Raw genomic sequence first — 13,242 nt, 5'->3', positions numbered from 1 at the left:
TCACACACATTGTAAAGTAACACAGCTTTGCAATAATAGTATTTTGTGAAGCACAACATTAGGATAACAGTGAAGACAATACTACATAAACTTAATTGACCGTGAACTTAGCAGTATTCTATCAGCTTTCCTAAACAAGTAAAGTAATAGTAAAAAAAATTATTGAGTAACATCTTGTGTATGAAACATGGATGTGTGTTGAACAGGGAAAATGACATAACGGGTGTACTGGACCATACCTTCTGTGTGGAACACAACGCTTACGGACAGATCATCCAGCACGAGCTTAAGCCTAACGGCAAGAACATCCCCGTCAATGAAGAGACCAAGAAGGAGTACGTCAGGTAAGCCTGAGCAACCCCAACCACATTTACTTCAGAGTGCATATCACAGCACATGAACAACCCATTTCCTGTATGCTCCCAAATTAATGACAGTTTTCACTCAGTTGTATCCTCCTGACCCTTTCCAGGGGTGTATTGTTTTTTTTAAAATGCTTCTATTGACCCACAATTCAAAAGCAACGCTTCATTTTTAAAAAATTGTTCTTTATGAATGTCAGTTTTAAGTAATCAGTGGCCATTGTAGGTTTTTGTTTCTTTAATGGAAGGGTACCAACAATTGTAGTAGTTCTATATTTGTACCATATGTTTACTCCAGCATACTGGTCTTGTGTCTGTAGGCTGTATGTGAACTGGCGCTTCCTACATGGGATCGAAGCTCAGTTTCTGGCTCTGCAGAAAGGTTTCAACGAGGTCATACCCCAGCACCTACTTAAGGCCTTTGATGAGAAGGAGTTGGAGGTATGATGTACAACACTCACCCACTCACACACTGACACACACACACTCTTTCTGGGGAGTGGCATGGAAGTATATGTCCACAGCAGGCAGAAATATCTGGTCATTACTGTGTGTTGAGAGTTGCAATGTGCTTCTCTCCTGTAGCTGATTGTGTGTGGCCTGGGGAAGATCGACATCCAGGACTGGAGGGCAAACACGCGCCTGAAGCACTGCACTGCTGACAGTAATGTGGTAAAGTGGTTCTGGAAAGCCGTGGAGTCGTTTGATGAGGAGCGCAGAGCCAGACTGCTGCAGTTTGTCACCGGCTCATCTAGAGTGCCTCTGCAAGGCTTCAAGGCCTTACAGGGTCAGAATATCACACACACACACACACACTTTACATGAGATCGTGGCAGATTTTAAAGCAGAGAGAAAATGCAAAAAGAGCAAACATATATATACACTCACACACACATAATATAAAAAAATCCAGCCCAATAGTTGTCTCAAAATAAGATGCTAAAATGTCAGCCAAGTTCTCGGTGGAGAAACAAAACACAGTGTATCTCAGATTTACACAGTGAAAAACCCAGACCAAGCTAGAACACACAGCCACAAATACAGGACCAGAATCCAATAAAAATACACAAAGCCAGCGCTCAAAGTCACCAGAAGTTACCAGATGTTTGTCTTTGGAGTCCTGTAATAATCATATTTCAAATATACCTTATAAAAACACTGATTTGAAGATAATCATGACATGAAGATCAGTAAAATCTTCTCTGGTTACATTTTTCTGGGCCTGATGTGAACTCAGGATGGGAAAGCAGCTGCTTGTGTTTTCATGGCAGCACAAATTACAAACTGCTTCTTCAAACAAAAGCAGTATTGTCCTTGTTTAGTATTATTTAAGTGTAATAAGTACCAATAATCTTTTTAAGCAGCAGCTGCCCAACATCTGTCTCATAAGGGGCTGGATTTCTTCCATAAATAGGTGCTGCCTCTTACAAGGCTAGCAACAATAGCAAGAAAGATGCTCGTTATGACTGACAGCACCATGTATGCAAGTATGTGCCGTTAGCACAATGTATTCTCTTTCAGTTTAATAAAAACTGGGGGATTTTAGATTTAAAGTGACCAGAATGCTAATTATATTTAAAATGATCAGCAATAATAATATTAATCATCATCAACATGTTAACCAGTCTGTTTTGAATAACTGGCCAATTTATTATGCACAGCTTAGCTGCTAGTTACTACAATCACCAGCTTCAATGTTAGAGGTTACAGCAATAATCATTGATTTATAATGATTGAATCATTTATTTACTGCAGCCAGCTTCTGAAATACTCAAGCAAGAATGTTGTGTGTGCAGGTGCTGCAGGGCCCAGACAGTTCACCATCCAGCAAATCGATGCCAACACCAACAACCTACCTAAAGCCCACACATGGTACACACACACACACACCCACCATTGGGCTTCCTTTATGAATCTTTTAGTCAAGTTGTGTGTAAGTGGTTGAATAAGCCAAACTGAACATTTCTGCCAGATTTAACAAACTTTGGGAAATGTTCATTGTGAGTGAGTGTGTGTGTTACACTAATCACCCATAAATTACGAGGTGCGTGCATGGCACAGTGCAGAGTCAGAAGAGAAAGTTACTGAACTGTGTTTGTTCCAATTGAAAGATGTACTCTATTACTGAACACTAAAACACCTGACGTGGAAAACTAAACCGACGTCTGCATCATATGAACCCATCTTCCTTTAATATAGCCACATCCTGGTCGTCTTGTGCTTTATTTCTGTATGTGTGTGTGTACATTTTCCCCGCCATATAAAACTTTTTAATTAATGGCATCAATATGAAACAACTGGGTTTCACAATATATTTATTAAATGACTTTTTACACCTGACAGCATCATCCTTATACATAAATTTACATACACACACTCAAGTATTGGTAGGATGCAAACGTTTTTCAGAAACAATCTTCAGAAAGATTTTTATAAATCAAATCCTTTTAAAGAAGAAATGTTTATTTCCGTAAATGCATATTGCATGTTACAACAGTGTTTTATTTCTCTAAAGCTGCAGCCATTTCCTGCGCTTTCGTTAAGCAAAGAATGGCATCATACTTTCCCTTAAAAATAAATTAAGTTGTATAGTTTAGTTCTTATAGCTTTTCTAGTTATATTGCTTATATGCGTTCTTAATTTCCTGCCTGCTTTTGTGTCCGTAGTTTTAACCGCGTCGACATTCCACCATACGAGAACTACAACAAACTGTATGACAAGCTGCTGACTGCCATCGAGGAGACCTGTGGCTTTGCAGTTGAATGAGGAAGCCCCGTCTCATGCACCGTCAGCAACACAAAGTTCAACGCTGGCTTTGATTCTTTTTTTTTTTTTTTGTAGGGGTCAATCCCTTCATCTTCTCTAGCTGCTATCATCAGATCTATTAGAAGTCATGTTTGGTCCAGAAGTCAGCTCTTGGTTTTAATGACTATGGAGAAACTAGGAAAAAAAGAATTTTTGCCTCCTCTGTATAATATTCAAAGTCTGTCATGAAGGCAAGGTTAAACTTTTCATCTCCGTCAGGGATGTCTTCAAAACAGCAGCAATCGTTGTATGAATTCGCTTATTGATTGTAATGAAAGACTGGTATCCAAAGTAAGAGATATTAATACTACTGACGTTAGAGAGTCAAGAGTTGTTGTTTTTTCAGTCCACACTTAAAATTTGAAATCAAATTGAGTCCATGATATTGTGATTAAATAATGTGATCAACTGATCAATTCTGGCTAGAACAAGTTAGTCACAGTGAATGAGAGTGGAATAAAAGCAAAAAACACCACTATTTTTAATAAGTCCAGAAACCTATTTTAGTGACAGAGTTTTTTTGAGGAGAAATCTGGCTAGATTATTTAGCTAATGATTCAGTGAAGAATATTTGTTACCTTCATAGACACTCACTTGACAGTCAGCCATCTAGGGCTGATGTGTGTGGTTGGAACCAATCATTTCATGTGATAAGTAACTAGCTTAAAAAAAAAACACCAACAAATACATATATTCATTTGACAGATGGTTCATTTCAATCATACAGCTTGAGAGGTTAGAGGACATGCCCAGTGGCTCTCCCATTGCAGGTCCAAATATTCAATCTCAACCTTAAAGCCATTAAAACTTGATTCAGTTACAAACATTTCAGCTTAGAACAGAAACGGCACAACGACCTAAGCCCTTAAAACACATGCCATACACTCTCCTGTCAATCTCAGGAGGTTGGGTATGAACGTTGAAATAAAATCTCACAAACGCTGGTGATAAGCATGCGTGATAATCGTCCTGGTGTGTACGAGCCTTAATGCTGCAAGGCACTGATTTCTTTCTAGCCCACACTGTAGATTCATGCAGCCTTTTAGTGACAGTCATGTACAGTCAAATCCCAGGACAGAGCCACTATACAGCCTTTAACCCTCTGCTAGGAGTACATCACGTATAAAATGTCTAGGTTAAATATTGTATTATGTCACTGTGTAGGAAAAAAATCAATCATCTACCAAATGTAAAATGTCCCACATGATTACTATTTGAAGGGAAACGCTGAACCTGGATCACACAACAGCACTTTAGAAAGGAGGCCAGAAAAATTTGGGTTAACAATAGAGATGATTTTACTTCATTCTAATTGTATAGCTGATTTGTATCCACATATTTTATATGTTTTATATCTTTCTATTTCAGGACATAACCTCAGGTCATGTAGGATTGGATTTTTGTTCACTTTTATGGGACTGGATTGTTTTTTTGTTACATTATTGAGATTGGCCACAAATCTGTGCGTTAAAAAGATCTAACTGGTTGCCAGCATTGTTCACTCATTGTTTTTTGGTTGAAATTCAGCACTAAAGACAGTCTTGTGAAAAACGACAGCATGCATCTCAGTGTTCCAAAGAACGTCATCTAATATTTTCCTCAGTTCATTTAGGTCAGTCGTTAAGTCAGTCAGCTGAGCAATGTTTAGGAGTCTGACGTTTGCTTCAACAGTATTGGACTGCTTCTTCCAATTTAATGTAGACTTGTAGCTATGAAACTCTGCTGTAATCATAAAGCCATGTTACTTCTGTGCTCATCTGTGACACTTCTATACAGTAATGATTTATAATCTCAGTATCCTGCGTCACCTTGAAGAGAGCCTGGTTCTGCTTAACCTTTCTTCCTCGTGTTGTCTCAGGGAGTTTTTTCTTACCGCTGTTCTCTTTGGCTTCATCCAAATCAACAACTGGAATTTAATGTAGCTAACAAAATAAGGAAGTGAGGCTCACTGGGAAGGGAAAAACACCCAGACCTTCAAATAGGACTTTAGAAAATAACACAATTTAAATACAAAAAGAAGAACGTCATTGTCCATGATGTGTCCACAATTCCAAATCTGGATGGTGGAACGATAATAAACTCAAACACGGGGGACTCTGTTGTCCAAGTTTGTTGCCCCAGAATGCTACAGTTTTAAACTACATGGTTAATCACCCAATCAACCTGAATCTCTCTCACACACACACTTGCATGCGCCCTCACCTCCTTGGGCCTTAACAATATTATTGAAAAGATTTTGGGTGAGTCAGACAGTTACTTGTTAGCTACATCATCAGTTGTAGCTCCAGTGCAAAACTAAAGAAGCAAACCTCAGACTAAATGCATGAACTGGCTGACTGACTACACTTGTATTTGGGCTTGTGACCGTATAGTCCACTGAAGCTTTGAAGTTAATGCTTCATGTTTATTATATGCTTTTTAACATTTTAGGACTTTGGAGCTTATAACGTTGTCCTTATTTGCAGCATCTGTATCTCCAAGGTTATATTTAGTCCATACATGTGCTACAAACCTTAAGTATGCTCACAATGTGCCTTATCCAGTATGAAGTACAGAAATATTATATATATGCTGATGCTTTGAAGAGGTTTCATAATGCGTTTTTTTTTTTTTTTTTTTTTTGGATTTTCAATAACCAATCATCTTACATTTGTAAAGTATTATTTACAGTTCTGTATTTATAATTAACATGAACTCAAGCCGACTGATCACACAGTTTGGACAGTCGGCGACACTCTTACTATCGGTTGCCTTTCTAGCATGTTCTGCATAATCCTTGTGTTTGGTGTGACGTTTGAAACAGTGTTTTGGAATTGAGTGTGTGCGTGCATGCTTCAGTATGTACAGTATGTGTGTGTACAGTGTGTGTGTTGGTGTAAATAAGCTTGTTGAGTATTTCACTTTTTATTTCGTCTGTATTTATTGCTGCAGCTGTTCTGCGAGCTCATCTGTGTGTACATAAGAGGACGTGCAGCGGAAAGTGTTCCTGCTGTATGCCTCGAAACCTGAGCAATAAACTCTGACCTGTTTGCATCAGCAGTGGTTTGGTTTAACAGCACAGCTCAGGTTGTGTTGATTTTATTAAATGTGTGAAAATGAGGTTGAGGTACTGTAGATTTATTCATTCCCTAATTACTACTACTTCTTTTTCTTTCGGCTTTTCCCTTCAGGGGTCGCCACTGCGAATCATCTCTATCCACCTATCCCTATCTTCTGCATCTTCAACACTTGCACTCACTAGCTTCATATCCTCATTAATTACATCCATATACCTCCTCTTTGGCCTTCCTCTTTGCCTCCTGCCTGGCAGATCTATGTCCAACATTCTCCTACCAATATACTCACTCTCCCTCCTCTGAACATGTCCAAACCATCTTAATCTGGCCTCCCTAACCTTGTCCCCCAAACGTCCAACATGAGCTGTCCCAGTGATGTACTCGTTTCTAATCCTGTCCAATCTTGTCACTCCCAAAGAGAACCTCAACATCTTCAGCTCGGCTACCTGCAAAATTTACACTACGCTGCTGCTGAATTCTGATTGGTCAGCCCGAACTAGCGACGTGGGGCCAATCTCCTGTGGGCCCACCACCTGCAGGAGAAACCGTAAGTGCAATGTTGGTTGGTGCAATGTGGATTGGGTGGCAGTCGAAGACGGGAGCCTCGGCGACCCAATAGCCGGACACGGAATCTGGCTCTAGGGACATGGAATGTCACCTTGCTGGGGGGAAGGAGCCTGAGCTGGTGCGGGAGGTTGAGAGATACCGACTAGATATAGTTGGGCTCGCCTCCACGCACAGCTTGGGCTCTGGAACCCAACTCGAGAGAGGCTGGGCTCTCTACTACACTGGAGTTGCCCGCGGTGAGAGGCGGCGGGCTGGTGTGGGCTTGCTCATAGCCCCCCAGCTCAGCAGCCATGTGTTGGAGTTCACCCCAGTAAACGAGAGGGTCGTTTCCCTGCGCCTTCGGGTCGGGGAGAGGTCTCTCACTATTATTTGTGCTTACGGGCCAAATGGAAGTGTAGAGTACCCGACCTTCTTGGCGTCTCTGGGAGGGGTGCTGGAAAGTGCTCCGACCGGGGACTCCGTCGTTCTACTGGGGGACTTCAACGCTCACGTGGGCAGCGACAGTGACACCCGGAGGGGCGTGATTGGGAGGAACGCCCCCCCCCGACCTGAACCCGAGTGGTGTTCTGTTATTGGACTTCTGTGCTAGTCACAGTTTGTCCATAACGAACACCATGTTCAAGCATAAGGGTGTCCATCAGTACACATGGCATCAGGACACCCTAGGTCGGAAGTCGATGATCGACTTTGTGGTTGTTTCATCTGACCTCCGGCCATATGTCTTGGACACTCGGGTAAAGAGAGGGGCGGAGCTATCAACTGATCACCACCTGGTGGTGAGTTGGATCCAATGGCCGGGGAGGAAGTTGGACAGACTTGGCAGACCCAAACGTACTGTGAGGGTCCGCTGGGAACGTTTGGCAGAGTCTCCGGTCAGAGAGATCTTCAACTCCCACCTCCGGCAGAGCTTCAACCAGATCCCGAGGGAGGTTGGAGACATTGAGTCTGAGTGGACCACGTTCTCCACCTCCATTGTTGACGCGGCCGCGGAGCTGTGGCCGTAAGGTCTCCGGTGCCTGTCATGGCGGCAATCCCCGAACCCGATGGTGGACCCCGGAAGTAAGGGATGCCGTCAAGCTGAAGAAGGAGTCCTATCGAGCCTGGTTGGCAGCTGATAGGTACTGGAGGGCCAAGCGAGCTTCAGCCCAGGTGGTTGCAGAGACAAAAACTCGGGTCTGGGAGGAGTTCGGTGAGGCCATGGAAAAGGACTATCGGTTGGCCTCGAAGAAATTCTGGCAAACCGTCCGGCGCCTCAGGAGGGGGAAGCAGTGCCCTGCTCACACTGTTTACAGTGGGAGTGGGAATCTGCTGACTTCGACTGGGGACATTCTCGGACGGTGGAAGGAGTACTTCGAGGATCTCCTCAACCCCACCGTCTTCCACTGAGGAAGCAGAGGCAGAGGCTCGTCGATCCCCCAAGCTGAGGTCACTGAGGTGGTTGAGAAGCTCCTCAGTGGCAAGGCACCGGGGGTGGATGAGATCCGCCCTGAGTACCTCAAGTCTCTGGATGTTGTGGGGCTGTCTTGGTTGACACGCCTCTGGGGACAGTGCCTCTGGACTGGCAGACTGGGGTGGTGGTCCCTCTGTTTAAGAAGGGGGACCGGAGGGTGTGTTCCAACTACAGGGGGATCACACTCCTCAGCCTCCCCGGAAAAGTCTATGCCAGGGTACTGGAGAGGAGAATCCGGCCGATAGTCGAACCTCGGATTCAGGAGGAACAATGCGGGTTTCGTCCCGGTCGTGGAACACTGGATCATCTCTATACTCTCACCAGGTTGCTGGAGGGTTCATGGGAGTTTGCCCAACCAGTCCACATGTGCTTTGTGGATCTGGAGAAGGCATTCGACTGTCCCTCGTGGTGATCTGTGGGGGTTGGGGTCCTCTGCTAAGGGCTGTCCGGTCCCTATATGACCGGAGAAGGAGTTTGGTTCGCATTGCCGGCAGTAAGTCAGACTTGTTCCCGGTGCATGTTGGACTCCGGCAGAGCTGCCCTTTGTCACCGGTCCTGTTCATTATTTATATGGACAGGATTTCTAGGCGCAGTCGGGGGCCGGAGGGAGTCCGGTTTGGGGACCACGGGATTTCGTCTCTGCTTTTTGCAGATGATGTTGTCCTGTTGGCTTCTTCAAATCAGGACCTTCAGCGTGCACTGGGACGGTTTGCAGCCGAGTGTGAAGCGGCGGGGATGAGAATCAGCACCTCCAAGTCCGAGGCCATGGTTCTCAGCCAGAAAAGGGTGGCTTGCCGCCTTCAGATTGGTGGAAAGCCCCTGCCTCAAGTGGAGGAGTTTAAGTATCTTGGGGTCTTGTTCACGAGTGAGGGAAGGATGGAGCGGGAGATCGACAGGTGGATCGGTGTATCTTCTGCAGTGATGCGGTCAATATACCGGTCTGTTGTGGTGAAGAAAGAGCTGAGCCGCAAGGCGAAGCTCTCTATTTACCAGTCGATCTACATTCCTACCCTCACCTATGTTCATGAGCTTTGGGTCATGACCGAAAGGACAAGATCCCGGATACAGGCGGCCGAAATGAGTTTCCTCCGCAGGGTGGCTGGGCACTCCCTTAGAGATAGGGTGAGGAGCTCGGTCACTCGGGAGGAGCTCAGAGTAGAGCCGCTGCTCCTCCACATCGAGAGGAGTTAGCTGAGGTGGCTCGGGCATCTGTTCCGGATGCCTCCTGGACGCCTCCCTGGGGAGGTGTTCCGGGCATGTCCAACCGAGAGGAGGCCCCGGGGAAGACCTAGGACACGCTGGAGGGACTATGTCTCTCGGCTGGCCTGGGAACGCCTCGATATTCCCCCGGAAGAGCTGGAGGAAGTGTCTGGGGAGAGGGAAGTCTGGGTGTCCCTGCTCAGACTGCTGCCCCCGCGACCCGGCCCCGGATAAGCGGTAGAAGATGGATGGATAGATGGATGGATGGATAGCGCCACATTTTACCTGAGGTTATGAAACACATCTCATGCTGGTGCCAAACATGTACAGTGTGAAACTAGATGCAGAGATGCAGCCTTTAAGGGGAGTTTGTATTTGTATATATGCGTGTGTGTGTGTGTGTGTGTGTGTGTATGCCCCACAAATATGCAACTAATAAGGTAAAACCAAGGTTTAGGAACACACAGTGTGAAACAACAGATAATAAATACTCAGGATTAATTGTTAACCCTGGGGAAACATAGGAGCAGTGTGAAATGTGAAGCAAGATAACCCAGGATTGTGTTTACACAAATTTACAATGTACCAGAGTTCACTATTTTGACCGCTCTTGTAGCCCTGACAGTAGAGCAGCAGATAAAGGTTTCTATTAAATGTGCTCGATCGAATACATTAATGTTTTTATATGAAGAACTTATTCTCTGGGACTGTTGATTTTTGATAGTGATCTTTTCATTGAGGAGAGTAATTTAGCATCTTTGGAAGGAGGTTCCAGTCTATTACTTTGTAATAGTCAGAGGTTTTCTACTCCAAAATGAGACCGGGAGGTTTCAGGACCGGGGGCTTTTTGTGGCTTGCCTATAATATGACAAGGTACATTTAGTTTCGTCTTATTAACCTAAAAAAAAAAAATTGAGAGAGAAGCTGGTGAGAAAAGCACTGTTTATAGCCATCATAAGTAAGAATAAAACATGACATGTGTTATGGGAAATTAATTTGGGGAAAAGTATACAGAAACTCTGTAGCTACTGGGTCAAAAACCCCTTGACTAAAAGCCAAAAAGTAGAAAATAAGTCTGACAGTCACATGTTCAAAAGTAAATATTTATAACAGTAAAGACTGTTAACTGGAGCGTTTGGAAAAGAGATTAAAAACAGTGATGAGATGAAGAAAAGACCTGTTGTGGCATTTATGGGAAATGTAGTTCCTGTGTGCCGACAGAAGTTCATTTCAAGTTTATTAACAGGATCTTACACTAGTTCCACTGCAGAGAAGATAACCACCATGATTTAAAAGTCAATAATGTAAATTGTGGGTGTACAATGTTCATAATATTTTGAAATCATTTTCATGGATCTCATTAAAATGTACACTCATTTTTTTTTAAATATATACTTCAATATAATCAATCTTGCCTCAAATTATATTTAATAGCCAACTGCAAGATACTTTTGATCATCTTGTAGTACATGTGCTCCTTCTGCTAATCCTCACCACAAAAACAAACCAACAAAAATACGAACACATTTAAATTCAACTACTCAGATTCCACTGATATGCCATTGCTGTGGTTTTCCAAAACTCGAGCCTTTCTACTTCTATTTGAGAAATGAACATGAACAAACCAGGTACACAGTACTTAGTTCTTTTGTTTTATATAAACACTTTACAAAACAGTACATTTTTGTTAGCTATTGTGTCCAACAAGTTTGGCTAAACCAAATAAAACGACGTGTAAGAATAAATGTGTCATTTCAAATCTTTTGCATAATTTGCCATACAGAACTGCGTACATACACATGACTGTCACTGGAATACGTTCCTAATTTACATCCTTATAAAATGCCTCTAATAACAAAACACCAGTCATTTCATTTGAACCCTTTCTGCATTATTCACCATCCATTTCTCTTCCAATTTCACTGTAGTAATAGTGAGAGCTCTGGGTGGCTCTGCTCCTTTACCCACAAAGCTGAAAGGAACATCTTCATATAGATTTATTCCTTAATCAGAGATCTATCAACATTAAAAACCAGAGCGCCATGGGATTGTTGCACCTTCACGTTAATACATAAACTAAAACATGTACACACATGAATATTCATAAAAATCATGTAGTTAAGGTTTATTCTTCATTCACTGGGGATTAGTACATGCCTTAACTCATCGCTGGAAAACACATGTTTAGTTAAGTGGTAATTTGGGTATTAGTGCAGGATTATTCATGTGCTGTTATTGTAAAGTGTTGGCTTTTTCCCCCCTTGCTATTAAAATACCATCATTTATCCATCAAGCGAGGTGAATCTATAAATGAAAGAATTGAGCCGTCAGAAAGTTTATTCATTTACAGTTACTCGAGTATTTTAATTTCTAGAAACGTCAATAGGTGTGCGTGTGTGGGGGGCTTTCGTAGATCTATCCACTTTTCTTGTTCTTCTTATTTTACTTGTTAAATATTCTGCTTGTTAAACATTCACACAAATGTAGGTGCAGGTGAAATAGTGTCTAATAATAACCCTGTTTGGACTGAGAGATTTCGTCAATAGCAAATAAACAAAACAAGCTAAATAAAAATAGTAGAATTTAAAGTTAATTCACAGCATCAAGCGTCGTCTGCCATATCTCGTTCGGTTTTGTTGCTGTAATGAGTCACAGGTGCGTGCTAATTGATTAGTGGGCGTGGCCAGCAGGTGCTCAAAAACCAATTAGCACAGCCGGGGAGTGTCCTGTGACATTTATGTGATTTTTGATTGGATGTTTATTCTTTGTTCATTTCTCAATTATTTGAGTTAGACTTGAAGTATTAAACTGAAACACAAGACACTTTCTGCAAGCAAAGTGATCCCAAGATACTTGTTAGAATTAGCAAATAAGTGGGGACGTATTTAAGAGTCACCCTAGAGACACTGACTCTAAATAAACAAATAAAATTACAATTCAAAACAACTAAAAATGCCACAGAAAATCTGTACAAAGAATTCTATGCGAATCTAAAAAATCCTAAGACCACACAGACACTGCATCTTTCAGGAAAGACTTACAAATAAACTCCCAGGGATGAATTAATTTCAAGAAAAAAAATAGAAAATAAAAGGTGCAGGTGACGACCAGGATGCAGACCGAACCTTACAGAGGACAAAAGCTTTAACGTTTGGCCATAATTAGAAGTGTTACTTATAGAGGAATACAAGTCAGGATTTCATTTGAAGAATAAAATTCCAGCTGTAATGAAAGGTGGCTCACTTCATTCCCCAAGAAAATTTGTGATACAAAATGCAAAAGCATGACAGAGAAATGACACCCACAAACCTGACCGTTCTGTACACTCACTGGTCCTGCCGGGAAGAAGGAGCAATAATTCTAAGCAAAAGATTTAAAGCTCATGTCATAATACACTGACAAACGGAATAATGCATTAGACCCACTGAAAATCTTAGTAGCATAGTAAATAAAAGAATGAAATAAACCAGTCTTTAACTACTCATTTGTAATCACCTATTATGGATAAAATGTAGATACACCAATTGACCTTACACAGGAAGTGTTTTGAAATTTCTTTTGTCTAAAACATCTTTAGCCTACATGCGTGGGTGTCTACGTGTGTCCATTTTTTTTATGTTGATTTGTTTGAATTGATTTTAAAAGAGGTCTATAAAATTTGCTTGTACTACCTAGAAAACAATGCTAGAAAATGTACAGTCACAGCATAATAATTCATAAATTTTGGAAAATATGTTAATGAACAGCAAAAGACAGAAATACCAAATAACTGAAGCATGTAAACAAATGCAATGGAGCAAAA

At 42.2% G+C, this 13,242-nt stretch overlaps 1 protein-coding gene across 1 annotated transcript in view; it reads left to right on the top strand.

The window, feature by feature from the left end:
- LOC132844840 (E3 ubiquitin-protein ligase SMURF2-like) overlaps positions 1 to 6,203 on the top strand; it is a 58,326-nt gene extending 52,123 nt beyond the window's left edge. Inside the window, exons 16-20 of the mRNA XM_060868671.1 lie at positions 207 to 344; positions 683 to 803; positions 948 to 1,149; positions 2,159 to 2,234; positions 3,029 to 6,203. Of these exons, the coding sequence (XP_060724654.1) occupies positions 207 to 344; positions 683 to 803; positions 948 to 1,149; positions 2,159 to 2,234; positions 3,029 to 3,128 (637 nt within the window). The 3' untranslated portion in view covers positions 3,129 to 6,203. The remainder of the gene's footprint in view (positions 1 to 206; positions 345 to 682; positions 804 to 947; positions 1,150 to 2,158; positions 2,235 to 3,028) is intronic.
- Positions 6,204 to 13,242: the final 7,039 nt, after the last annotated feature.

Source organism: Tachysurus vachellii, chromosome 4 (assembly GCF_030014155.1).
Source record: "Tachysurus vachellii isolate PV-2020 chromosome 4, HZAU_Pvac_v1, whole genome shotgun sequence".
NCBI classification, from domain to species: Eukaryota; Metazoa; Chordata; class Actinopteri; order Siluriformes; family Bagridae; genus Tachysurus; species Tachysurus vachellii.
Note: the sequence above shows the minus strand (reverse complement) of the source record. Positions and strands in the feature narration are given on the sequence as shown.